At 33.0% G+C, this 27,976-nt stretch overlaps 4 protein-coding genes across 8 annotated transcripts; 2 read left to right on the forward strand and 2 right to left on the reverse strand.

Moving 5' to 3' along the window:
• Positions 1 to 4,985: 4,985 nt before the first annotated feature.
• On the reverse strand, positions 4,986 to 12,489 carry papi (tudor and KH domain containing protein papi). 4 transcript variants are annotated; one of them, XM_013324747.1, is made up of 14 exons: positions 12,318 to 12,489; positions 11,766 to 11,956; positions 10,436 to 10,654; positions 10,163 to 10,320; positions 9,908 to 10,043; positions 9,603 to 9,677; positions 8,906 to 9,063; positions 8,436 to 8,549; positions 7,790 to 7,888; positions 7,611 to 7,700; positions 7,380 to 7,494; positions 6,937 to 7,066; positions 6,547 to 6,641; positions 4,986 to 6,337 (listed from the first exon to the last, which is right to left on the reverse strand). In XM_013324747.1, the coding sequence occupies exons 2-14, from the start codon at positions 11,950 to 11,952 to the stop codon at positions 6,051 to 6,053; spliced, it is 1,863 nt and encodes a 620-aa protein (XP_013180201.1). In that variant the 5' UTR covers positions 11,953 to 11,956; positions 12,318 to 12,489; the 3' UTR covers positions 4,986 to 6,050. The 4 variants fall into 4 exon arrangements, with proteins under 4 accessions (XP_013180201.1, XP_013180202.1, XP_013180204.1 ...); XM_013324748.1 differs by lacking the exon at positions 12,318 to 12,489 and adding an exon at positions 12,042 to 12,149; XM_013324750.1 differs by lacking the exon at positions 9,603 to 9,677 and having other exon boundaries at positions 9,944 to 10,043.
• A 369-nt stretch (positions 12,490 to 12,858) lies between these two features.
• LOC106126882 (uncharacterized) lies at positions 12,859 to 15,504 on the forward strand. The gene is made up of 6 exons (XM_013324786.1): positions 12,859 to 13,059; positions 14,083 to 14,276; positions 14,453 to 14,622; positions 14,751 to 14,841; positions 15,022 to 15,195; positions 15,282 to 15,504. The coding sequence occupies exons 1-6, from the start codon at positions 13,038 to 13,040 to the stop codon at positions 15,429 to 15,431; spliced, it is 801 nt and encodes a 266-aa protein (XP_013180240.1). The 5' UTR covers positions 12,859 to 13,037; the 3' UTR covers positions 15,432 to 15,504.
• An 86-nt stretch (positions 15,505 to 15,590) lies between these two features.
• Positions 15,591 to 18,132, forward strand: Mcm10 (minichromosome maintenance 10 homolog). Its single transcript, XM_013324785.1, has one exon. The coding sequence runs from the start codon at positions 15,969 to 15,971 to the stop codon at positions 18,093 to 18,095; it is 2,127 nt and encodes a 708-aa protein (XP_013180239.1). The 5' UTR covers positions 15,591 to 15,968; the 3' UTR covers positions 18,096 to 18,132.
• Positions 18,133 to 18,397: 265 nt separating this feature from the next.
• Positions 18,398 to 27,778, reverse strand: bur (GMP synthase burgundy). 2 transcript variants are annotated; one of them, XM_013324509.1, is made up of 16 exons: positions 27,670 to 27,778; positions 24,987 to 25,109; positions 24,125 to 24,311; positions 23,585 to 23,702; positions 23,195 to 23,351; positions 22,784 to 22,927; positions 22,565 to 22,661; positions 22,302 to 22,390; positions 21,884 to 22,038; positions 21,399 to 21,579; positions 21,110 to 21,244; positions 20,659 to 20,830; positions 20,210 to 20,327; positions 19,891 to 20,005; positions 19,487 to 19,678; positions 18,398 to 19,317 (listed from the first exon to the last, which is right to left on the reverse strand). In XM_013324509.1, the coding sequence occupies exons 2-16, from the start codon at positions 25,086 to 25,088 to the stop codon at positions 19,216 to 19,218; spliced, it is 2,064 nt and encodes a 687-aa protein (XP_013179963.1). In that variant the 5' UTR covers positions 25,089 to 25,109; positions 27,670 to 27,778; the 3' UTR covers positions 18,398 to 19,215. The 2 variants fall into 2 exon arrangements, with proteins under 2 accessions (XP_013179963.1, XP_013179964.1); XM_013324510.1 differs by lacking the exon at positions 27,670 to 27,778 and adding an exon at positions 26,961 to 27,045.
• Positions 27,779 to 27,976: the final 198 nt, after the last annotated feature.

Here is a 27,976-nt window from a genome sequence, read left to right on the forward strand (position 1 = left end):
TCATCTACATTTTATCTTAAAATGAATCTAATATTAAGGATTTTATTCTCGAACGTTCGATCGAATGTCGATTTTATGAAATTTTTAACAATCGAAAGCTTTTATTCTATCAGCAAGTAACTGAATTGTTGGCGAAACGTGAGTAAAACCAGAGACGTGTTACATTTTTTTATTAAGAGAATAGGGCAAACGAGCAGCGGTAACACGGCGTTCAAATTTTTTCTTTCTTTATAAGTATGAAGAGGTTAGATAAATTTAAGTCTGGTTGCCAGTATTATTTAAATCATACCCCGCACAATAATTTACTTAAAGCGCTACAAATAATTTCAAGTAAATGTTTATACGTTTTCTATTATAAATAGTTCACAAGAAACCGGACACGGTAACAAAGTAGTTGACATTATGCCAGTGTGGTAACTTCGCTCGCAAAAAGTTGTTTTGTACGTTCACAATATGTCAGTAATAAGTACTTTGTTACTTGTAATTCAAGTTCATAACTTTAAACTTGAATTTATAAATGTTTTATAAGAAAAAAAAACTTGTAGTAATAAACTATTGCACAGATCAACCAATTTCATCAAATAACTTTGATTGTTCTCAAGTTTTTACGAATTTATAAATTTTTAATGTGAAACCAACAGACGGGACGACAGTCATATTATATGTATATCTTCTATGCTAATATGGTAAAGATTAAAGATTTGTACTTTTGTATGTAACAAATAAACTCAAAAACTAATGATCGATTTCCTAAATTCTTTTTCCAATTAAAACTACTTTTTTTGTGACTGAATGGTTACTGTTTGCCTTGATGTGGCATTTACAGCTTCACCACGCTTGAGGTGACCGGGCGCAGATGGCGCTTAGTCTGAAACTCGTTCTAAGAGTAACAAGACTTGAGGGCTCCCTCAGGAGCCTTGGGCTGTTACTTCGTTATTGTTATCGGATTGGTTAAAAAGCTACATTATCACTGTGTAACTTAGGCTATATTTATTACATTACAAAGACATTTATACATAGTATAGTTATATGGATTTATTATCGAAAAAAAGCGAGAACTTAGTTGCGCACCTAATAGGTATAAGTAATACGTGGGCGAAACTATAGACTTAGCTCTAACCTATAAAAGTCTAATTACTATTAATGCTCTGTGATTATTTACAGAACAAACTAGACATTCAAATGTCAAGCCCACGCCTATTATGTCCGCCCACAGATCAATAAAAGAAAAATTAAAAAGCAGTTTATCCTTAGTTTGTACTTAAGTAAGATATAAAATCAATTACAAAGAATAAAATGACAGTTTAGCACGCATGGTTCAGCTTTCTTTTCAATTATTATTTACAGGATTTCCGAAGAGAAACAATTAACAACTATAACCTAAGTTTATAATATTTTTTATCTTAAACATATTTATTGAATCTAGCAATTGGACATAGCACTGATGTACAAAACTGGATTGATATATTATAATTCGCATTTATCTTGGCATCATAAATAACCATAAAGCAGGTTACGTATTCAACTCTACGCTGGACGTTGAAGGAACAAAGCGAAAAGTTCTGTTCCGCAAAATACTTTTTCAAATTTTAATAAACGTTTTAATCCATTCTCCTTATAAAATGTGGCGTAGTTACAGTAACACGTTGTGTAACTTACATTTAATATGCACCGACTTGCATTACTTACGACAAAAAAAAACATTTAGTCCATTAGCAATTTACTACCGTATTTTAAACCCTATTTTAATATAGTTAGAGAATAAAATTAAATAAATATGCAGTACGTATAGTCGGTTTAAGTCATTTTACTATTAAACACTAATAAGTTTACTTTAAAAACTTAATTTGGACTTTAAAAAAAAAACGAATATCTTCGGATTATTTTAAACTGTCTTCATATGATGTCAACACAGTTCACCGATTGTATTATAATATTTTTTAAGCCTTTATTTCTTTTTCAAACAATCATTATGAAGTTTATAATGATTATGTCGGTTGCCTTCGTAAGTTTCTTTTCCAATTCGTTATTTTCTTTCCATCAATTTAAGATTGTCCGCGCTCTGCCAACCGAGCAGTTACATAACATCGTTTTAAACTCTGTAACAATAGGTTCTTTTATATAGACGGCAAACATTATAATATTGTTTTCTTTTTCTCAATTTAAAACCTGGCTTTAATATTTATCGCAGAAAAATATTAAAAAATAAGTTATATAAAGTAACGCATAGTTGAATTATTACACTTTTTTGAGGTTATTTAGAAATAAATTCGTTGGGTAGCAAATCGATAAATTGTTAATGAAACTTAAGAACAGATTGATAATAAAGAAATACGTAAAATAGTAAAACAAACTATTGAGCAAATATTATACTAAAATTAATGTGTCGACAGAAGTGCCAAAAAATTTATAATCTATGCCTATCCTTCAGAGTTACGGACTTGAATACTATTATTATAAAAATGAATTATTTATTTTTTGAAGTTAATTAGCCCCTAAACTACTGAACCGATTTGAAAAAATCTTTCACCGGGTGACCGATTAAGATTCCTAGATCCTTTTAATTCCGGGCAAAAAAAAAAGAAACGCGGACAACTGCTAGTTATATATAAAGATAAATAATAGGCACTGGGCATTGGTATGATTAATCTGAAATGTCAAACGTAATCATAATAAAATAGCTCAGTGTATCTTTAACTACACTAGATAATATCGCAGAGCCTAGATAAATAATATTTATAATTCTGCGAACAGAAATAAGGTTAATGACCAAAGATATGGTGAAGTTGACGTAGACAAATGTGTGCAGTTAAGTTCTCATTGCGTTATTGTGCTAAATAACTGAATATTTATTTGAATAACCGAGAGTTAAGATTTTAGAGATCCAAAAGTCAAAAGTAACATAGTAGGTATTAAGCTTTTTCAAAGGATTCGATGTATATAAAAAAATTATTCACTTTTCTTAGATTCTTAGAGTGATCCAGGAAGACCATAGAAGACTCGACAGCGGTGTATGATGGCGAAATACAAAGTTGAGGGTTTCAAGGATAAAAGTACCAGCTCATAGCTATGCGAGAAAAAAAATGTGATTTTGCGATAGATGTTTTGAACAATACATATTTTCATGTTACTAGGTACACATAAATAATCTCAAAAGGCAGTTCAAAGCGAGGTGAGAAGGCAATTCACACCAGTGCGATCATTTGCATAACACTTTCATTTTCACACTTAACGAGTCCGTGACAAAACAATAACAGTTGCATGCAACATCGATGTTATCCAGACCCGTAACCATAGCCGTGACCGACGCTATCAGAAATCCGAAAATGGAATAAAAATAACCGTAGGTAACCGTAACTGAAAAAAAACGGATTACAAGATTAATAAGGTTTGTTTAAATTATAATATTTATATTTTTATTTTAATATTTGGTAACATTTTACTAATATAAATTTATATGCGAATGTTTGAATGGATGGATGATGTTTGTTAGAAGATATCTCCAGAACGGTTGCATGAGTCTCGCTGAAATTTGCCATAGATAAGTCGCGGGCGACAGCTAGTACTTAATATATAAATGTACCAGTAATTGATAGTGGAATCCTCCTCTGCAAAAACGGTTAACATTTTGTTTGTTACCCTGAACATATATTCGTTCTAAATCCTTTCTAACCAGCATTATAGGCAGCTCTGTAAAGGTTTCATTTTCGAAAGCTTATTACGATATGCCATAGCTTTCTCTTAAGTCCAGCCCTCGACTGTTCCCAGTTCAACGAGAAACATTTCCGCTATGAAGTAAATTATTATTCACGAAACAAAGCATTTCATTATTGTTTTAAGCCTTTGTTTAATGTAAAATATTGTTTTTTTAATAAGAAAAAACCTTACATTTACAAGTTTAAACATTACAGATATTAATGGGATATTTAAGTCGGAATTTATCTTTAGGGACGTCTTAATTAAGTCATAAAGTTTATCAACGTATGTTATTCGATTGCGTTTGGATCTCGCGTATGAAATGTTCACACGATATTAATTAGAGCCGAAGCTATTAGTACATTTTATTACGAAACAGATTTAGAAACAATATACATTTTGTATTTTTCCACGGTCGTAAAGTTACACATCTTTTCAAATTGTTTGTACACTTTTTGCAAAATAATATTAAATAAATTTTTAAATTCATAATAAAATTGGTATTTACTAGGATTTCTTTCCGAGTTTGTAAAAGGACTTTTCTTGTGTGTCTGTCCTAAAAGAGCCTAACGCATTTACATAATATTTTTTTTCGATGGCGGCCATATTGTAAAATAATGGCGGTAAAGGCAATTATTATTCAATCGCAGTACTGGTTATATAACGGAGTCGTTAACCAAACAATCTTACTGATAATAAAAAAGTTAATTGTATAATTTATGCAATCACAACATTGCAATTTCTATGTCATTTTTGACACTTACCAATAATTTGGAATTTATAATGAAGCCTGGAATTTCTTTAATACCATCAATTATATTTTATATTTATTTTTAATAAAGTCTTCTGGGTCAATGGTTAATAGAAATAAAAGTAAAGTTAAAGGCACTCATATTTGTTTTTTTATTTAAAAATTCTTACAAAAAAAATCAACCTTATCTGTACATTCGAGATATTAGAGATAAATCAATTACTACCTCCATATTAAAGAAATGACCAAAATTTTTCGATACGTCAAACGAAAAATATCAATAACTGCTTGTAAGATATTATTATAATCTATTTAAAGTAACAATAATTTAGCACATAGAAAGCCTCCATTTTTTTGCAAAAATAACTGCGATATGGAGGTAGCAATATAATTAAATCGCCATGAATTATAGATCACAACCGTTAAAACAATGATTTTTTCTATTCCTCAAAAAACTTTTTTTAAATACGTATTTTTTACGTATTGGATTCTTTTTCCTTTATTTCTCTCTTTATTTCCATTTATACTTAAATAATTGCCTTGAAAAAAATAATAATTTTTCTCTTTACGTTAATGTTTTTTGGCAGATTAAAAAAAAACTAAAAAGCTTGTTTTCCCGCTCTATCTACAAATCATACATACCATTCACAACAGAATAAATATTTGTACTTATTGATATGGCACTGCTTTTTATTTATAAAAGCGAATACCACAGACTAAAATTAAAACTATTAAGTAACTTTTTTTTTAAATAATATAAACAAAAAACTTGTTTCTAATTTAGCACCATTTATGCAACGAGTTATTTTTAAAGATATGAAAAAGGACTGTTTTATTAGACATATTTTATTGCAAAGTTTTTCAACCGGGGACATATATTTTTACACTTAGTGTCGCACTTAGGGTCTCCATTACGACCAATTAGGCACTGACCAGCAATAAATATTCGCTTGTAACTTTTTCTTATTAACTCCATTTTCAACTTATTTCCTAAATTGCAATCTCATACAAAATCTACAAAGCGACAATGTTAAAGCTTTTCTACTTATAATAAAACAGTAGTTATTTACAATCACAGACTAAAAAAATTACATATAATGACAGGAAAGTGTTGCCATAAAAAGTCACAGACTATTAATATTTAAAAAAAAACTTTTATAAATGGCCATTAGTGTTTTTGGGGTATCTTCTTATTTAACTGCATTTTACATATAAACGATACATAAGTACGATATGAAATCAACAATGTCATTTACTTACTAAATAACTAAAAAAATACAACAAAAAAATGAAGACTTTGAAATATTTAATACGTAAGATTACTTATCTTGCGTATCGGAACAGAAAAAATTACTAATATTATATTAAGTTCACACTACTCGAAACAATCACATAAAACATGTTGTTATTTCAAGTATTACAACATTCCTAAATGCGAATGTTTGGATGTATAAAGGATTAATTTTTTAATTAGTACAAAATTTTACAAAGTCTTAGATATACAAACTAATCGTTTCATTGTAGAAAATTAGTCCAAATATATAATATTTCAACTGATGACATGTTTTTGTAAGTTTCGGTAATGGAAACGCATATGACTGAATCAATGTTGCGACCGACCCAACGTCTCCAAATTACTATGATGAGAGTCAATTCTGTTCATATTTGCTTTGAATTCATCTCTCGTCTTAAAAGACGGTGTGCTTGGAACTGATGAAATGTCTGTTTCAATATTACTTCTCTCTTTATTAATAAAATCTTCATTTGAACCATTTTGTGAAGGTTTACCGAATTCGGAATACGATAAATCGAAGTTGGATACTGATTTTAATTTGTCAGAAGTCTCTAAGCCTGATGATAGAGATTTTGACGGCGATATCGGTGTCAGATCTACAAACATAAAATTAAATTAAAAAAAAAAACATTCGACAAATGTTCCATTTTTAAATTAAACCTAAAAAAAATGTAACCGGCCAGTGTTAACAAAATATAATAATTTTTCTTTTTTTTGCGCTCCGCGTTCTGCTTTGTGTATTTTGAACAAAGAGTATTGTTTTCTCGATATAATACCTCTTTTGTGTCTCAAGTTATGTTTTTACCTTTGACTAGTTCTGGCGTATGGTCCTCGCTGCGGTCATCCTTGTGGTCCTTTGGCAAGGAGGACGAGCGGGTACTCGGCAACATACCCAGCACCCTTTAAAATAAAAAACACAACCATTTCACCATTCATTCAAAAGATAAATGACAATATAACCTCTAGCAGCTAAACTGTTTGTCAGGTTTTATTAAAAATTGGATAATATGTAAGATTTTTTACTGCTATCCCCCTCTTAATCAACGGCTAGCCCCTTCCTATGATCATCAGCTGATGACGCCCTTGTAGAAAACTTTGACTATGGTTATTCATTTGTTACATTCATAATACACCTTTCGCTTCATACAATAAGCTATTGTGACGTCATATTTAAAAAACAAATAGTTTATGTTACCTGGAGTTGCCGAGGTCTCCGAAGGGCGAGTTGGGCGTGGCGCGCGCGGGCGGCGGCGAGGGGCGGGGCGAGGCGCTGCGCTCCGCCCACCCCTCCTCCACCAGCGCCTCCCCCACCTCCACCGTACCTTCTGCACATACAACATATTGCTATACTTACTAATATAAATGCGAAAGTGTAGATGGATGGATGGATGTTTGTTAGAACGTATCTTCAGAACGGCTGCATGGATCTTGCTGAAATTTTGCATAGATGTAGAACATACATCTTTACGACGTAGGCTAATTAGCTAATTAAGTTTTTTTTAATAATAAAGGAGAAAACATTTCATCATTTGCCCTCAACAAACTACTGAACTGACTCTCACTCTTTGTCTCTTTGAAAAACTAAGTGTAATAATGAATTGTAACTTAGTTAATGTAAATATAAGAATACAACGTTACCTTCGGTGACATCAAACAGTTTGATTCCGGGTATCTCCTTCTCTTTCTCTCCCACCATAGCAACTGACTTCTTGTACGTACACGTCTTGGACAGTAGAGGCTTCCAACGGGCCACCTGGAAAATGTACAAGTACATTTTATATAAAAAATAACAAAATATTTATTTTGATTTGACTTTATACTTTTGAAAGTAACAGTTATTCGTAGTTTAGCATAATTTTATTAATTTACTTGTGTTAATTCTTCAAATCGTTCGATAGCTTGCGAATGCCAGCGAGCACCGCCTGACGGCTTCACACCTGCTAGGAAGCACTCCATTGCCTAAAATAAATAGAAAATATAAAGGGAAATATATTTTAAAGATTCTATCAAATTAAATGATCTTTTAATATGCATCATAAATAACTCACCTGGAATCTTAACCGCAGCAAATCAGCGCGTAATTCACAAAGCTCGTGCGTGGCCACATATTCGCTGTCGCCGTAATCCAAAAAGAATACGTCTGCCACCTGCACAAAACGTATATACATCTTACTAATATTATAAATACGAACGTTTGGATGGATGGATGAATATTTTTTTGAAAGTATCTCAAGAACGGCTGCATGGAACTAGCTTAAATTTGGTGTACATATAGAACCCAGTCTGGAAGAACACATAGGCTACTAATTAGGTTTTTTTTATGCCGCGCGGACGGAGTCGCGGGCGACAGCTAGTATTCTATATCTGTAGAAATTATTTAGTGATCGCAGTGGCGAATCACTGCCGAGTATACATGGTGATATACTTATGTACATAAGCTTTGAACCGATTCAAACGATCAAGTCACACAGGCTAGAACCGTTGAGCTGTGACTCAACAAGCTAAATTTATTAGTCCTAGCTCATCGCAATACTACAGGATAACTATAGGGGCCCAATACCCAATGGCACAAAAATAAAGGGTGATAGGAAAAACCTCGGAAATAATAAAACCGACACTTCTCAAACTGTATATCGACGAGATTTAAATTTAAATTCGAGAAAGTGAGTGACAGTTGAAGCACGTGGTTATTACCTGATGTGTGGCATCAAACTCATTGGGTCGTATGTCATGGACGCGAGCGCGGTACCACCGGCCGTCGTGCCGGAACACCGCCGCAACCACTTGACCCACGCTCACCGTCTCCAGCTGTCATACACACATCACACACTAAATACACTTCTCATACATATTACCACTAACTCAAAAAAAGATCTATCCATATAAAAAATAAAATTGCAGTGTTTGTATGAAATATTGTAAAAAAATCCTGAGAACGTAGGCGTTGATACTAACAAAAGGTAAGAACTAGTTTCACTTATACATCCAAAATGACTTCTATTATATAGAAAAAGTAATAGTCCTTTGAATGTCACTTGAATAAAATCAACGATTAACTTCCATATAATTTACTCATTCCTAAAGTCAGAGAAATAAAATTACGATTGTTGCAAATAATACATTATCTTATATAACCTTATATACTTCTATCCTTATGTACTTACCGCATGCGCAGCTCTGTTCTCCTTATTAGAGTAATATTCAGTCATGTGTGCGACAAGGTTGTCGAGTTGTGCTACCTGCGGACCCACGAACTGTACCCAGAACCTCGACGGAGAAGACACTGCTGACACGTACACCTCGATTGAGGAACTGCTCGCCTCTACAAAGTTAAACATAGGTCATAGTCGAGGACATTTATTTCCTACCCATTTAAAATTAAGTATAAAACTTGTCATAGAAAATATGCGTGCAAATTTTTGTCCTTATGGTGAGATTGTTAACTTACCGTATGCATATCATAATAACCTTCACATAATTACTGAAATGTGTAATAGAATTAAAAAAAAAACTACAAATTTTCGAAACAGCTCTTTTTTCACCAAAGTTTTATACTATAATACTAGCAAAAAAATATATACCAATCCTTATTCTATGCAGCTTACAAATACTTAAAAACTCATTTTCCACAAATATATTTCAATGGCCATCAAGCAATAAAAAAAAATCAAACCCCTTTTTACTATACTTTCAAAATGTTCATATATGTTTTCTAATAAGGTGCTTACATACAAATACATAAAAGGTGCACAAAAACAACATGCCAAATATACAAACCAAAAAATCTAAGCAAAACTATACATATTCAACCCCATCCTTTTCCCTTTACAAAATAAACACCCTGTAGATATAACACACTACCTTCAAATAAATTGATGTCCACTGGAAAAACATTGTTGCCATTTACAGCTTCTTGATTTTCCAATTTATTTGGATCTGAGGTGAAATAGTTTTTATAACGTTGTATACAAGACGAAATATATAAAACATTAAAAGCATCAATCACTGAATACAGGCTTAGCATATCTATGGCTGAAAGATATTAAAAAAAAGTAATCATTCAGGTATGACAACACTAAGTCTATGGTCTACTGAAATTTGACAGATACCTTTCAGCCATAGACAAGGTGCAACAACAGAACAAACGAGCATGCAGTTAGTCTTACCAGGCTTACACTTGACATGTCTGAGGGCCGGTCTACCTGGGGTCTCCTGAGGCTGTGGCACCGAGGGCGGCGGAATGGTCACCCGAGGTGTCCTCTTCGATTGTTCTATTTCGCGACGGCATTTTTCCTGTGCAACCTGGACACAAATATTTATTATAATTGACACATATTATTGTCTATGTTTTTGCAAAGAGAATGTTGTCGAAACAAAAAAAAAATTTAAAAAAAATAACAGTTTTATTAAATTTAACTTACATAATTCTCTATAAGATCCATGGCAACCCGAATCTGCTCTTTTGTACCTCGGAAAGTGATCTGCCGCTGGGTACTGCTCTCTGCAGACGGTGAACCTTCGATCTTTACTCGGGCGCCGCTTCTGTGACTTATGTTGTTTATATTTTCACCTCCAGTACCTGAATACATAAGTTCATTAAGTAACTATAAACATAACACATATAAGACAGGACAACAGATTTCAATTTGTCCACCACTTCCTCCCACATTCTTGTTGCTTTGTAGACACATTACCTATGATCCTGCCACAAGCCCATCCCGGTACCAACATGGTATCCGTCTCAATAACTGGCTGTTGCTTTATGAAGTCTTGTATAATGGCATCCGCAATCTGAGTGGCTTGACTGCGACCCCTGATGATGCATACGTCATACTCCTTGTCACTGAACTTCTTGAAATGTATCATTGCACCTGACTTACTCTCAATATCCTTTATATTGGAGCCATTTCGACCTGAAAAACAAATTCACCATACTTTCTATTGACATAGACAAAGTTATCTATAATCTATTGAAGATTATATATGCATAGATACTTGTAATAAAGGGATGGCAAACCAATGGTACTTGTCACTAATTGGTTTTTCACTACTAGCAACGCTAATACATCACATGTACTAAATATGTATGTAATTTTATATTTCAGCGATTTCAGGTGGCCGCTCGCTAATTTGCCACCTTATGATGTAAAAAAAAAGTGAAAGTTTAAGATTATTTTAAAAATTCAAGCATCATTTACAATATTTTTTTTTGAGTCAATATTGTATTGAGTTACAGTTTCAAATTTCAATAAGCATTGAAGCATAAGAGGTTTTATATTACATTTATTTGTTAAAATGACATCAAGGATTTTTATAATGTCAAAATATAACATTATCTTATTTAAACTTTCATTAGACATCAAATAAATTTAAAATGGTTATCACTGATTGATGGACTGCAACTACAAATAATACCAGACCCACTCAACTTAAAAAAGGCCTTGATGGCTTGGAAACTGTGCCAACACCAGGTAAATTGTGTGCGTGTTACCCATTTTATATTTAGTTTAAAATGTATCATACAAAATCAATCTTCCTAATATTATAAATGCGAAAGTTTAGATGGAGTGATGTTTGTTAAAAGATATCTTCAGAATGGTTCAATGGATCTTAATGAAATTTGGCATAGATACAAAACATAGTCTAAAAGAACACATAGGATTATGAAGTTTTTTTTAATATAGTTATAAAGGTTGAAAGAAACATAACTGGCAGAAGAACAACTGTTTAAATAAATTTTGTCATCTTGCAACCTTGGATGAGTCAAGCATGTCTAAATAATTTAAGACTAACAACTAACAGTGCCTTATAAAACCTTAAAAAGAACTGTTTACTTTGTGACAGATTTATGCATTGGTTATTTGTTAAACTCAATTACTAAACCTTCATTTCTAGTTTATAAGTTATAGTAAAAACTTTTCTAATATATTACTTATAGAATTAATTACTAGTAAATATAATTAAATAAAAAATAAGCAGGCATATTGTTTTTTATTTAGATGTCGTATAAAACCTTAAACTTACCAATTAATGCAGGAACAATACTTTTTGGTACAGACACTTCAATTGTGTTTAATTTTGGTGCTTTAACTGTCTTTTCACTTGTTTCCTCTTCATCCTTTTTGAATATGTAATAAGCCACAAAAGCGGTCACCGTGACTATTGATAATGCCAATGCAGCAGGCAACAACAACTTTGTATTTAACGGCATTTTACTGAAAAAAAAAACAAACATTTTTATAAGATATTAACAATGATATAATCTAAAGTTTATTTTAGTACATGTTAAAATTTATATACTTTTCTAATATAATTATTGCGATCGTATTATCACAAATAAGTAGTTAAACATAAGGATAACTATGTTCTCCAGTTTGACTTTCATTTATAGTCAGAAAACATAAAAACTTAATTATATAATCCTAATATTAAAAAATACCGGTAACATTTATTGAGTCAAACTGCTATTGCACATACAAAGTGATCTATTAGCAGCTATGACATAATTGCGAGAAAAGTAACATTGAAAAGTAATATGACACCATCAACAAGTAGGGCAAGAAAACTTAAATTTACCTTTATTTTTCACATAAAAGTTATCATAAACAATTAATAACTAAATTATTCACAATCCAACTACCGCGTTATTAATGTCTATCGTATCAAAACAAATAACTCGTGTGTCGTATCGAATAGTTCGTATTGGAAAATTATACAAACTCGCTCGCAGAAACGTATATTTATTTCAATGACTTTGAAAGAATAACACTGACAGTGACTTTGACATCTTAGGTTAGGAACAGTCAAGCACGATTATAGAGAATGTTACTTGTAATTTATTTTGTTAGACCTAATTAAATTATATAGTTGAGCTATCAGTACGCACCTTTTTAAGTTTTGAATTTTTACGGACGAACAATATTATAATATTCTAAACGTTATAATATTTTAAGATGGTCTTAAAGCTGAAAACGTCGATACCTATTCAATAATTTAAAGAAATAAAAAAAGTAAAAAAATGACAATTTATATCAAAACCACTTCGTAAATATTTTTTCCTTTGTGTTAACGAATTTCATATAATTTAATTTTGCTTAGTGTGATATTCTAAATAAACTTTGTTAAATACATACATTCATAATAATTTTATTGTAACTATAATTTTACAAAATATAAAATGAAATAAGTTTCCCGTGTTCCCCAAGTATTCCCTATGTATTTTCAATACTGTTACTCTTAGAATAATAGTAAAAGATGCGAAATTTATGAATATTATGTCAGTTCTGTGTCTAAAAAATGGCATGGGATATAACTGAAGGTAACTTTAAGTAATAAAGTTTGTTTTTCGTGATTTGGACGCCGCAATTTTCATGTCACCAATTTCTTATAACACGAACAAAAGAAGGCATGCCCGTCTTACACGATTTGTGTTTAGGGTGGCAATCATTTTGAAAAGTTATTGGAAATGTACATTTTCATTATCATTCAGTCACATACATCCTAGGTTGCTTGTGTTAATACATAGAATTCGAAACATATGTTCAGTTCGGTACCTCATAAAAAATGATAATTGGAAAAATAAGCGGAGTGATTCCGATTACAACAGTGTTTATAAAGACTGTTTTGTGACAAGGAATAATCTTATCACTTCAAATAAATATCATTGATTGCTTGTCTATGCTTACTATGTATAATTAACTACCGTTATTATTTGAAACAACGAGTGGCTACAGAATATTTCAAAACTTAACGTGAATACTTTCAATGTTAAATTCATTAAGTTTAACATTTATATTGATGTGACCTTTATCCGTTTTACAAATTTTATTGGACATCATAATTCAGGACTGTATATAAAAAAATTAAGTACACCCTAGTTGGCATTGAGCGTGCGCCCCAATAAACATTCACAGATTTGTCATATTTTTTATTATCTTTACATCACGAACCCCAACATGATCAGTCCGTGTAGAAAGCCAACATGCAGCGGCCGTACAAACGTCGATATCTCCGCCTAAATAATATGCATGAGGCGTTCCACGGTGGTAATTACGGTCTTTAATTTGAAAAAGTCAAGATGAACTGGACTATTTAATATGACCTGTGTCAAACCAAGGTGGTGAACTACCCGCCTTTCTGCGTCAAACTTTTCTTTTGATCTTCGTCTATTTTGTCTTTGGACTTCTTAAAAACATAGATAAATGTTGCCTTTACTCCTTTTGCATTCTTATATCCAGAGCTCTCTGGATAAACATTTTACATTCAGAAACGAGAATGCAGTATTTTACAGCCCTTACATACTTACACATCTTTTGAAAGTCAATTAAAGTTTTTTTTTCAGATTTCGAATATGTGATAACAAAGAAGGAACCACCTCGGGTATGCTTTGGGACGGGGTTGCCGCGAGAAGTGCTGCCACAATCTGGCCCCTGTTTAAATCCTTTTATGAGACGCATCGTTAGAGAGATTCAACCAAATGTGGGTCCGGCCTCTTATAATGAAACTCGAGACGCATTTTCACGAGTAACACAAAGGGTAAACATTGTACTAGTTATATTTATAATATTCGAGAAGTAGTTTTCTACAAAACTTTGTCGAGAAGGTTTTAACTTGTTCAACATAACTACGGAATTTAATAGGTTACTTAAATTACTACAACGAAAATTTATTTAAGAACAGTACTTACAAACGTATAACATTAATATTAATAGATATACAGCAAGCTATATTACGGATCAAAAACACCACGTTGGAAGGAAAAACACGAATATCAACCACCGCCGAGGGAAATACTACCTGAAAAGCCTATCCCGAAAAATTGTGCCCCATTCAATTCCCTCTCCAAAAGACAACCATTGTTCACACCTAAAGATTATCCCGCGTAAGTTACCTGATATATTTAGTATTTCAAGAAAAACGAAGTAAAAAATTTGTATACATGTTTTACAGATACAAAAAATTTAGTGCCATTTAATCTGTGACCTAATTAATTGCTTTTTTTTTTCAAAGACCCTGCGACTACTATCCTGAATGCAAAAGAAGAACATTAAATTTTGCCTATAGTTTCACTGGAAAAAAAGCATTAAGATGCGCGGTTGAGGTATGAACTTGTATTTTTAAGACAAACGAAATATCCTTTATTTTAATTTATAAATGGTATATGGTCCTTCGTCGAATAGTACCTTTATAAATTTCTTTTTTTGAGTAATAGTAGTGTCTACTTTTCTTACATTTTTACGTTTATTTTTATACAAATCTCATACGATAAGTTTATTTTCAGATTAAATGTGTACCGTACAACTTGGATGTTTGTGCAGCCTGTGGACGTTCATGTTCCGCTCAGGGTGACTATTGGCAATACGAAAATAGAATCTTCCTTTGCAGGAAACATTATTCCAGATTTTTCACACATTGCCTAGCAAAGTTTCAGGGTTATAAACTCGCTGAATTCAAGGTAAAGTTTTGGTACATATTAAAGCAAGTATTTAGGGATATTATTTTGAATTTTGATGGTTTTATAATTTATCTACTTTGTTACAGCCAATCCGAGATTGTTTTTTTGCGCATGCCCATAACAGTTGCAAGGCCGCATTAAAGATTATGAAAGTTCAAGAAATACAGAAAAAACTCCGAAAAGAGGCTTATTTAGATCTATACTTCCCTCAGAGACGTCAATGTAGTAATCATTAGAAATTCAAACTGATTCAAACCTCAATGATTTTTTTCACATCTTATTTTAAATATAGTTTTAAATCTGTTGTTATTTTTTGATTTATTGTTTCTTGGCAGTTGCTTGGCAGAGGAGATTGAACAATAGTATACAGAAAATCTACAACTATAGAAAACATATGCAAAAATATCACCTTTCATCCTATTTTTCTTCTATATTATTATGATGCTCCGCACAACGTAACTTTAACTTATGGTTAAGATAAATAAAATGTTAATATTAAGTTTAGAAACGAGAAAATTAGAGTTTAATTTGATTTAATTGTTTGCAATCTTTTGGGAATGGCCACACGAAAAATAAACCATAGTTGTCTTTGGTAATTTGTTATGGTATCACCATCACAGTGGGCAAGTTGCTGTCACTGTCATTGAAACAATTCTGTTGTCAAAGTTTTTGGCGGCAATAGAAGTAATCAGAAATAAGTAATCGTAAATAGATTAAAAGTTGTAATTTATTTACTTTATAGGCTTACTTCATTTGTATTATAATCGTAGAATATGGATGAGAAAGATGATTTGTCACAACTCGAAGAATTATTATGTGCAGACTTTGACAACAAACAAGAAGAAATTGAGAAAAAACCACCTTGCGTTAAAGAAGTGAACATTTTCGAAACAAATTGTTTAGAAAATATACCAGAAAGTAGTGAATCATTAAAAACCTCGGTTATTCATAATGGTGACACTGACTCCTCTGACGATGAGGAAAAAAGGAATTATACAGAAAGAAAATATAATGACTATGGGGCAGAAGTAAAGAAATTGCTAGATAATAAGGAAAAAGATCAAATAGACAAGAAATTAAACTTTGAAGTAAGACTGCGTCAAGCTAATATTGATGTGAAACTAGCTGGTCATAGTTCATTCGCAAAGAAAACTTTAGAAAATAATGAACAAAAAACGAAGTACATTTTTGGTGCTCCTGAGACTAATAGTAACAATAATAAATACAAATCAGATGTTTTTACGGATCCTATTTTCGGCATTCGTATCACTAAACCACTTGTATCAAGTGCTGCCCTACTAGATAGAATGCAAGGCAGAGAAGCAGTAAACATGCTTCGAGTCAAAAGATATGTAGAAAATGAAGATTTGTCAAAAGATTGGGTGATTGCTGGAGTTATAGTTAGAAAAAGTTTACCTAAAAAATCACAAAAAGGTAGCCAATTTTTAATTTGGACTCTCAGCGATCTTAAAGATGATATAAAAACTATTTCAATGTTTTTGTTCCAAAAAGCATATCACGAATTGTGGAAAACAAATGAGGGAACTGTTGTAGCTATTTTAAACCCTAATGTTTTGGATAGGTCACAGAATAGCACTGACCAGGCCTGCCTCAGTGTTACAAGTCCTAACCAGGTGATGATTCTTGGAGAATCCAAAGACTTTGGAACATGTAAGAGCAAAAAGAAAAATGGGGAGCCTTGTACAGCTATTGTGAATTTAAATAAATGTGAACACTGTGTATACCATGTAAAGCAAGAATATCAAAAATTCTCCAAAAGGCAAGAATTACAATCTTCAACTATGGGAAAAGGTCTTGTTAACTTGCAAAATAAAGTGTTAGGTAAAAATACTGTAATTTATGGTGGCAAAGCATATTCTGCTTTACCAAAAGCCAATAATAAAAAAATAAAAGAAAAAGATCAAAATAGGCTAATGTCTTTAAGTGATTACTACAAATCGGAAAGTGATAGTAATTTGATGAGCAACAAAGCACCATATGGGGCAGGTTCATTGAAAGGTAATACCACAACATTACACAGTCCAACGGCACAAAGAATATCAGATTCAGTACGACTCAATAAATTAACACAATCTAGTTCAAATTGTAACTCAGGAACAGAACTGAGTTTAGCTGAAAAAGTAGCGAATTCACCAAAACTAGGAAGAGGTTTTAATTTGAAAGGCAATGGTAGTATTGATCTAAGTGTTTCATTCAGACAGAAAACAGCAGAACAGATTAAGTTAAATGCTATAAAACTTATTCAAAGAAGTGGTGGTTTAATGAAAACAGATCCAAACAATATCAAGGGAACTGAAGCAGGGAAGAAGAGAGCTATAGAAAAATTAAATACTTCCGGTACTGATGAAAATGTATGCAAAAAAGTTAAACCAAATGAAGATAAAACCTTCAAACCAACAATGTCAGAACGATTTAAAAAAATTCTTGAAGCTACATCGGCCCATCAGAATCTCATTCAACAACATGAAGATGATGAGCAAGATAAATATTTTAATAAACTTGAAAAGAAAGAAGCTATGGAAGAAAAGATGTTGAATACATATAAATTAGCATGTAAAGCTGTGAGGTGCACTAAATGCAAGTATACAGCGTTTTCTGCTTCTCAACTTTGTAAGGATGAGAGGCATCCACTTAAAGTTTTAGACACATTTAAACGATTTTTCAAATGCTTGGATTGTAGTAATAGGACAATTTCTTTAGAATTATTACCGTTACATTCATGTAAGAACTGTGGAAGTTCAAGGTGGGAAAGGGCAGCTATGATGAGAGAAAAGAAAGTAGCTCACTGTGATAGTTTGTCTATAAGAGGGGAAGAGGAAACTTTTATTGGAGGGGTGACTACTGGCAAAAACATTAATTTAATGGTTCCTGACTCATGATATTTATTTTTAGCATGTAGCCTATGTGATTTTGTTATCTTTTTTAAGAACTTTTAAAGTAGGTTTAGTTGTTTTTGTGTTTATAAAGAACAATGAAATATTTTCTCTTTATAAAATTAATAAATTATTATGTCCATTTCTTCTAACGTTTAAGTTTTGATAGTAATTTGAAATGTAGACTGAAAAGCATCTCTATAGACATATTTATCTCATTTTATGGATGTTCTTATTAACTATGGGCTTTTTGTATTTTTTAATTATTTATATTGTTGACTGATAAGGTAATAAATAAAAAAAACTTATTGAAAATAAAGCATAATATAATTTTTATTATGAAACTTCCAGTCAATAACACTGAACCATTCCATAAAACACCAATGTGTCTATGATTTAATACAAGAATTGTTTTAATCGACCTCGACGTGCGCAGTACTTGTGGGCTCTTTATAATTTACACAGCCTTTTATAATAAATTACTATGTTGTTACAAAACTGATCAATGGAGCTAAAGATAATGGACACAATACCTTGTGTCGCTTTATACCAATCTATTTACAAATTCATTATTAGGCAGTGATCCTATTTATATTTATTACATTGAAAATTTTATTTACAGTCTTACCTAAGCAAAACTATAGACAACAAAAACACCATTTACCAAGCGTCAGGTCTAAAGCGATAACAAATGTAATCAAATACCTAATATACCACACATAACGAAAAAAAACTATTGAGTCTATTTGCGTACTTCGCTAGTAACAATTAGTAGTAAACCCGTGCTGGAGGACGAGCAGCATTTTTCGTCCATTTTAAATATAAGTAGCATAGACAGAAACAAGACGTAAAATAATGCACGCCTCCAGCAAACATTTGTACGCTACACTAAAAATAATAGTCGCAAACCAAATGTTCTAATTGAGAACAAAAACGCCTTTATTTGATATTTAACAGAACAAAATTCTTAAGGCAAATATTTTCACATCACATTATAAAACCGTTCAATATCGTGAGAATGGGACCACTGCCTTAGAGTGCGTTCGTTCAGTAAAAAAATATATAAAAGACGTGTCGTAGTACGACGTGACGTGCTGTGACGTGACGTGTCGTGTCAGGCGGGCGATCATTCCCACTCGGTGGTGGCGGGCGGCTTGGGCGTGAGGTCATACAGCACGCGCGAGATGCCTGGCACGCTCATCAGCTCCTTGCGCATCCTGTCTACAACCTGATGCAAGAAACAAATTCAATTTCACACTTTAAGGTACAATTTTTTATATCACATTGGCGTAAAGATAAAGGTGACGCTGCGAGTTTACGAAGTTGTAGAGGGCATGTAGAGTTAGTGTAGTTAAAGAGGGAATCATGTATTGGGGTAAGTGGTGGTGGTTACTTACGTCTTGCGGCATGGCGTCAGAGCCCGGCAGCGCGGCGACGCCCGTCATGAAGTCCCCCGTGAGGAAGGGACGCAGCACGAGTGAGCGCTGACATGAGGGCGCGCGCAGCGCTGCGTCACGATCCAGATGCACCGGCAGCAGCACCACCGGCATCTGCGCTATACGCCCTGCACACCCGCTGGACGTCAGCACCTGCGCACATACATACATGAATATTTAGTAATTATTTAATATAATTTTTATTTCTATGCAATCAACTAAATACATAATCTAACATTAAGTTATTGTTACTTATCCTCATTGTTGAGTTATACCAATATTTATTCAATAATTTATAACATACATAAGGACATTAATGAAGTTTTTATGTCAATCAAAGTGGTACGCGGTATGTGTAGAGGTACCTGTGTGGCGAGGTCGTCGGCCTGGCGCAGCGTGGATACGACGTGCTGCGTGAGGAAGGTGGGCGTGATGTCTGTCACCTGTTCCTTTATTATACCTCCGAACGCATAACAAACCCTGCAGTAAAAAAACAATGTTATAATAACGCTGTTATTTCTTATATCTTAAGCTTGATACCACATCAGATGAAGTGATAATGTTGTCGAAAACTGACAACGAGTAAACACTGCCAGGAATTTAAACAACTTCTTTGCTGTACACATAATGAACGATTGAATTAGTGTAAGGTAATGTTTATGTTACATATATTCAGTAATGAACCTGTTGACGTTGTGGCAGACGCGCGGTATGATGCGCGCGAGGTACTGCATGTCCTGCCAGTCGGGCGGGTAGCGCTCCGTCGACAGCGCAACCACGTAGCTGTATGTGCGCGCGTCACCTGCACACATCATCATTGTATATATCTTTTAGCTAATTTTCTCTATACATGATCATTCTAGAATACATATACGGTACTTAGTGTGTAGTCATTTTTTATTCGACAAGTTATTTAAAATTTTTTTTTAATCCTTTAAAAACATTGATCCACACATTTTTCGAACAAAATGTCATTATATCAATGAAAATGGACATAAAATTAGGATTTTTTTTTAAATCTTAAATATGACGTTAATGCTATATTTTTTCTATTTATTAAAAAATAACCGAGTCTACGATATATACTTCATGTTATGTATGTATATATATATAATATGTATTATGTGACATACCTTGCACGCCAACAGAGCGCACAGGCAGCAGTGTGGCTGCGACCGGCGTCTTGGAGGAGATGCGCTTCAGCTCCGCCTGCTCAGCTGGCGTGGTTGCGCCCGCCACGCGACCCAACAACGCGTGTGACTTCACACACATCGACGCGTACTCCACCATTATCTTCACTATTACCTAACATATAAATAGCGTCAACTTTATTGTCTGTTTGTCAAGTGGAAAAATTAACTCTATTATCAGCAGTCGTGACAATACTCGACTAATTTGGTCGCATTATACTTGTCTTCTTTCAGCCAAATATTACTAATATATGTGAAAAACTATTATGCAACAAAGAACAATAAAATTAACAAAATTATAGTTGACATTTGTTGCTGTACGAATAAGTTGCTTTTGCCTTTTCTAACAAAGTGAAACTAGTTTGACAGCTAACATATCGATGGCGGTAATTACCTGTGTCTCTGAGAAGTCCCGTTCTGCATAGGGCTCCTCCTGGCAGAGCACACGTACCGCCAGCCCCGGCCCGGGGAACGGATGTCGGTCCACCAGCGCGCTCGGCAGGCCCAGCTCGGCGCCCAGAGCACGCACCTTCACAAATACATACAATTTTTAAGAAAAAGTACTAGCACCTTATTTTACATGCAAAATTCGATACTTTCACAATTTCCAAAATGCTAAATTATAATTTAAGTTTAAAAAAAAACATTCTATGTTTACTTAAGTTTCTTTAAGAATTATTTACCTCATCCTTGTGAAAGTCCCTGAGAGGTTCAACAACGCGTCCTCGTTGCCGCAGCACGCGCACCAGCTCGGTATCGTTATGGTGCGTTTTGATGGTGGCCGCGTTGCCGGAGCACAGCGCAGACGCAGATTCGATCAGGTCAGGCCGCAGTGTGCCCTGGCCGAGTAAGACTTGGTCCTCTCTGCAAGAGACCGGACAGATAATGATCATGTATACCTCGAAAAAGTAAACACTTGGTATCTACATTTCGCAGTCAAATAGCATAATGTACTAATTTGTGCATCAGGATTTGAAATCTTCGTGTAATGTTGAAAACCACGTGTATTTCAGAGAGAAACAGAGTCGCGGGCGATAGCTATCAAAGATAAATTTATGACTATAAAACACGATAATACTTCTAAAAGCTAATAGAATCTAGACTCTTAGAGATTATTAAATCTATGGTTAAGTTATTGTTTGTACATCTATGTATAATATGTACATACTGCAGATCCAGATCTCGCACGGCTTGCTCTGCGACACGTATGAAAACATCGCCTATAATCTTGCGCTTGTCCTCTGGCGAGGTGGTGTGACACAGCAGCGGCGTGTGTCGCGAGCGTCCGCCCGCATCGCGCACACTAGTGCTGCCCTGACGGAACTATAACACACAAACACATACATATCACAATGACCTATGTACTTGGACTGGCTATAGATGTAGTATTTTGTGCCGATTTGATTTCCGCCATTGTGGCGCTGATTGTAGCGATTTACAGAAGTGTCACGTAACATTAACCTGCTTGTTTAAATCGGAACGTAGCGTATTTATAGAGATCAGTGACATCAATATTTGTTCGACTAAAATCTTATGGTAGTCGGAAGATATGTGAACTTTTAAGTAATAATGAAGCAGTGTCATACCTGATGTGCGGCGTTGATGACGTGTAGACGCACTCCCAGTTCTCGCAGCGACCTCTCCACTTTCACACTCTCGTTCTTACGCATGAATCCTAAAATATCAGTTTCAATAAAAATTTATTCATAGGGTTTTTTTCCGTTCAGCCGATTTTATCTCATTGGGCCGATTGAGTCCACAGAATAAAAAAATGATTCCATTGGTTCGATTTAATTCATAGGTTATTTTTGTTTTCAATTTAATAAGATTAGGCAATAGAATAGATTACCGTTGTCAATATGAAGAGCTATAACTTGGTCTTCACGCAGCGCTGTTCTCAGCAGAGCGGCGCACACTGTGGAGTCCACACCACCGCTCACCAACACCTAAAGTAATTAAAAATATCTAAAATACGCATATTTTGTTGCAAAAAAAGTGATTTTTCGTAATCGCAATATTTTTTTTGTAGATGTTACATACAGACACTCCAATTTTATTAATTACTTACGAGTACTTTTTGATCGCCAACAGTGTCCCGTATGTACTGCACGCAGGCCTCGCGTCGCGAGCGCAGCGTGAATGTACGCGTTAAACCCGCGATGTCAAACAAAAAGTTTGACAACATCTGCTTGCCCTTTGGCGTTAGATCAACCTGCAAACACAAACATTATTAATTCCTTCGTACCAAGTACATATAATTAAATGTATAATAAATCATAAAAAAAACTTCCATAGTGTTACATAGAAATTGTTCATTAAATACCCTACATACATATATATTTTAAACTAAGACGTTAGGGTATTAAAATTAGTTTTTTATTATCGCTGGATATTCCAGAATTGTATATAATTTGGATTTAAAGTACAATAAATAAACCTCCTTACATAAACATTTACTAACAACATGTATTAATATTACCTCAGGATGAAACTGCACTCCGTACAAACGCATCTGTTCATTGTATATAGCCGCAATGAGATGGTTGCTGGACTGAGCGCCCACACGGAACCTCTCCCCAACCTTCTGCACCGAATCTCCATGTGTCAGTAACACTGGCTGCAGTTTCTCCAGACGACTAAAATTAAATACAAATATTAAGATTTCACAAAAAAAAAACAGAATATGATACTGGCACTCCAGATAATAAGAAAAAAAATTCTGTCTGTCAGATATTATCTGTATGAATATTCATATGTACCACAGACAATACAAAACTAACAAAAAAAACTTTTTTCAATAACTTCTGATGTTTGTACTGACAAAAAGTACAAACAAAATATATAAACATAATAAAATGTGGTAACTTACTTGAACAATGGGCATGTGGTCTCAACTTCGACTTCGTACTGTCCATCCTCTCGAGCTTCCTTCCGCAGCACTGAGCCACCAAACTCTTTGTTCAACATCTGCATACCATAGCATATACCTGCACAACAATCATAATATTATATCTATATAAATAAAAATGAATCGTTGTATGTTTGTACGGTTGTAAGCAGCTGCAAATATTGTAAATGGGAGAGAAGTTTAGTTTTTTAAAATTTATTATTCATCGCCGATCGCTGATCAATCGGCCCAATGAGATTTATTTTGCTATTGGGCCGATTGAGACAATATAGAATAAAATAATATTCCTAGTGGTCCTAATGACCTTATGGATTGGTAGATCAATCGGCCCAACGGCAAACAGGCTAAAATATATTAAAAATAAGCTTTTTACTTTTTTTATTACATTGGTATTAAGTAAGCTTTTTAGTTTTACAAGGTAGTAGTTGATATTTCTTTACAAAATTGTTTTAACCCTGTTAGTAGGCGTAAGAAGAATTGAACATTTTTTTAACTAATTACCTAGTACAGGTAGGCCTATCTTAAATATATCCGCATCGTATCTGGGTGCATCCTCAGCGTACACAGAGTTGGGTCCTCCAGAGATAATGATGGCGCGATAGCCGGCCTCCTTGAGATGATACGCCGGCGTATCCAGCGGCAAGATATCCGATTCCACGCATAACTCACGCACTCTTCGATCTATCACCTGGGGAAAAAATCACTTAAAATTTTAAAAGAATAATTCATTTAAAACCAATGCAAGAATTTCATATATGGTGGTAGCCATAACAAGGGTAGCTATTGCCCGCAATTGCGTCCGCGCCGAATAAAAAAACTTCATTAATAACGCATGTGGTCTTTTAGACTATGTTCTATATCTATGTCAAATTCATCTACATCCATCAAGACGTTCAGCAGATACCCTTTTACAAACATCCATACATCCATACGTCCAAACATTTGCAATTATAATATTATAATAGTAAGATGTAAGGTTGTAGAATGATACCAACAAGCGTCATTAGAACAAGTTGTCCCGAATGTTTGTAACAAGGTTAACCCTCTTACCTAAATGTAAACATAATGCCCTTACAAACTTTACAACTGTGTAAACAAGGAGCAAAAGTTGTTTAAAGTAGAATAAAAAATAAATCACCGCTATTCTCTTTGACAAAAAAAAACCGTAATAACATGTTTTTCAACATATTTTGGTATTGGAAGTCATGGTTATTGATATTGATATCTGGTTTAACTTCCTTGTTTTAAAAAAAAAAGTTTATTAGTAGTGTTAATTAAAAATATATTCCAAGTTAGTAATTATTAGTCTTATCACTTTACTACTATGTTACTTCATACATAAAAAAGGTTGGCAGTCACATACCTTCCCATATTGAGATCCTGCATCCAATATGGCGACTTTGTCTCTACCATGCGTAGACCCATTGGTACCGCGGTACTGACCCTCGGCGCTGGCTGTGTGCATCTCGCCAACTCGCCAGCAACACTGTTCATCAAAACAAATATATTAGTAATAATATTACTAGAAGTTAATTCAGTTGAAATAGAGCCCTATTATACAGCTGTTATTTTTCCCCAATTAGTATATTTGTAGTTGAAAATATGAAATAAGTCCAATTTCACAAATCTCCTTCTCACAATCTTTTCAGCATTTTACACAGATCTTCTTTGTATTGGAGGTTCTTAGAAGGCATGAAAGAACTCTGTATCACCAACTGTTTATAAAGTTTGTTACTTTAAAATTTGACTAGAATACAGTAATTTACAATTTTATAACTATTTAATCTCTATAAGGGACTACCCTTGGTTAATCATTATTACTATTGCTCCATTCCGGCTATCCACCTAACAATACATTAACTTATTTTTTAGACATTAATAAAAATATTAAATACAACATAGAGAAATGTTTACAAGGTCATAGATATGCCATCAAATAATGTTCACTTTGTGACTGTTCCTAAAATTGCCATATCCATCATTCATATTTAGACTTATTAATAATTACTCCACACTTTTTTCTAGTTCATAAAGACTTTTTTTGATAAGCGACAAGCTCAAAGTTATGTGTGATTGGTTGGACATTCCTGGCGCAGCCTATATTACTCAGAGATAAAAGAAATTACCCAGTTACATTTATTTGTTAAAAAAAAAATATAAGTGCAGATTACTCAATATTTACACAGTTAAAGCTTGAATTAATTGCTAATTTTTTCTAATATGAGTTAAAGTAAAATATTGGAAATCAATTATAAACATTTTTATACATAGCAATTTCAGAGACCATACAATGATATAAAATGTACAAGCATTGTTCTGTACTGTAAGTATAATAGTATTAAAATGAAATCCCTTAGTCATACAAAAGCTGTATAAAAATAGTTGCGGCAATTACTCAACCATTTAATCCTACAACATAATGTACACTTATAAATCTTCTCAAAGCAACTATTATAACTTTAAATAAGTATTATAATAAAATATTTTCACTAAATATTATAAATTTAATCATTACATATATTGATTTAAGATGTAATTAAATGTTATATGAAAATAATTCCTAACTTCTCCTTGTATTTTTTTTTTAATTATTTTTCAAATATATTAATTTCACAATGTTAATAAAAATGTTATTTAAAAAAAAACAAATGTAAACCTAACACCAAAGACATTAAAGTATGTAACCATTAGCAATAATTTTACACATACAATAAAAAATAAAATCCATATGTCAAGCAAACTCAACATACCTTACTGAAGATATTTTTAAAAATATACATCACAACATTCAAAACACAATAAAAACCCCAAGAGATTCATTGAACTTGGAGTTAATGACATTTTGCACAACACACTATTATTTTACAGACAGAATAAACAACTTTAACACAACACAATCAAATACATAAAAAAATATTCTCTTCATAAAAAATTGCTGGAGATAAATTTTATGTATAAAGGAAGACAAGTGTTGTTCACACTGGAGACTACAGTATGGTTATTTATAGAAAGCATCCCAAGTGAATGAAGCATGCACAAGTGCAATGATAGCAGGTCAAACATTGGACAAACATTTCTGATAGTTGGTACAATGAAAGGCCAATATTGTTGTTTTCTGAATAGTCATTGTATAACCTTTTTACTCTTTATATAATGTTAAAAAAAAGGTTAAATTATTATACTATTCCAATAAGAATATTTTGTAATTAATTTAAATTGATTATATTTATATCATGAAATTCATCTCAGAATGAAGTAAATTTTAATGTTAATTAAAATAATTTATTTGAATTTTAATGACTAAATTATGAATTTTAATTTAATAAAGCTTACATACCTTATTAGATCAATGTTAGAAATCAAATGAAATGTACCACAATATCAAATTTGTTGTTACACATTTGAACTTTTAGCACTTTATCAAATTAATACCAAGAAAGGTTATAAAAATATACTTATCAGTTACACATTGGGTCACTTGTCCATTAGCAAATAAACCTTGAAAATGATGTAATCTAAACATATTGATTTCATAGCGACATACGAACATTTAAACAACCCGCGAAATCTAACAAGATGATTATCAAAATTCTAACAAAGAGTTTTCAAATACCAACCTTTTTTAAAATACAAAACATTACAATTTTATGTCGAAGAAAACCGAATTGTAATCCATCTTGTAAAAATGAATAGATATTGGAGATGAATAGATATCTTAACAGATAACACCGAGATAAATCCGAGCATTCTTCCAGACATTCTCAAAAGAAATGTTACGAAGACCGGGCGATACCGCGTTGCAATCTCAACACTATACACATGCAAACGTCAGCATAGAAGGTTACCCGTAAGTTTGCTACAATACAAATGAAATAATTATAGCTTTTGGTAATATCTAAAATGCACGTAATGCAATCCAAATTGCAAGTAAAACCGGGGTTTGACATTACTTACATTCTGGGTCATGCTGAGGGAAAAACTTTTGTATAGCTAATAACACTTACCACCACTTGAATATAGCAAATATTAGTAAAATTGTTTCTCACCTAAACTTGAATAATCTAGATTTCAAAAGCAATTATTCATTAAAAACACGAAAAAATGTGATTCTCCATTCAGCACTACGAATACAAAATTTTAGTACTGAAAAAGACCGGCAGGTGGCTCTCGAATAGGATTTGTCAATGCGTTCAGCGTTCAGTTACATTTCAATTAAGAAAAGAAATTAATATATAAATAAATATTTGGTTTCAAATTGTAAAGTAGCATAAATGTATTAAAACATTATATTTATAATTATCTAAGGGCAAGTTATCATCAAGAATGTAGGGTATTGTTTAAAAATAGGAAATA

This window comes from Papilio xuthus, unplaced genomic scaffold (assembly GCF_000836235.2).
Source record: "Papilio xuthus unplaced genomic scaffold, Pxut_1.1 DF824992.1, whole genome shotgun sequence".
In the NCBI taxonomy this organism is placed as follows: Eukaryota; Metazoa; Arthropoda; class Insecta; order Lepidoptera; family Papilionidae; genus Papilio; species Papilio xuthus.

Excerpts from the sequence above, each read along its gene's own strand:
- papi (XM_013324747.1), bottom strand. The coding sequence starts at position 11,952 with ATGCCGTTAAATACAAAGTTGTTGTTGCCTGCTGCATTGGCATTATCA. Across the intron at positions 10,655-11,765 it reads TATTGTTCCTGCATTAATTG|GTCGAAATGGCTCCAATATA; the intron begins GTAAGTTTAAGG and ends TTTGTTTTTCAG. Across the intron at positions 7,889-8,435 it reads AGTTTGATGCCACACATCAG|GTGGCAGACGTATTCTTTTT; the intron begins GTAATAACCACG and ends CGTTTTGTGCAG.
- LOC106126882 (XM_013324786.1), top strand. The coding sequence starts at position 13,038 with ATGGCATGGGATATAACTGAAG. Across the intron at positions 13,060-14,082 it reads GGCATGGGATATAACTGAAG|ATTTCGAATATGTGATAACA; the intron begins GTAACTTTAAGT and ends TTTTTTTTTCAG. Across the intron at positions 15,196-15,281 it reads ATAAACTCGCTGAATTCAAG|CCAATCCGAGATTGTTTTTT; the intron begins GTAAAGTTTTGG and ends ACTTTGTTACAG.
- Mcm10 (XM_013324785.1), top strand. The coding sequence starts at position 15,969 with ATGGATGAGAAAGATGATTTGTCACAACTCGAAGAATTATTATGTGCA.
- bur (XM_013324509.1), bottom strand. The coding sequence starts at position 25,088 with ATGCACACAGCCAGCGCCGAGGGTCAGTACCGCGGTACCAATGGGTCT. Across the intron at positions 23,703-24,124 it reads GATAGGCCTACCTGTACTAG|GTATATGCTATGGTATGCAG; the intron begins GTAATTAGTTAA and ends ATTGTTGTGCAG. Across the intron at positions 23,352-23,584 it reads ACCACATGCCCATTGTTCAA|TCGTCTGGAGAAACTGCAGC; the intron begins GTAAGTTACCAC and ends ATTTAATTTTAG.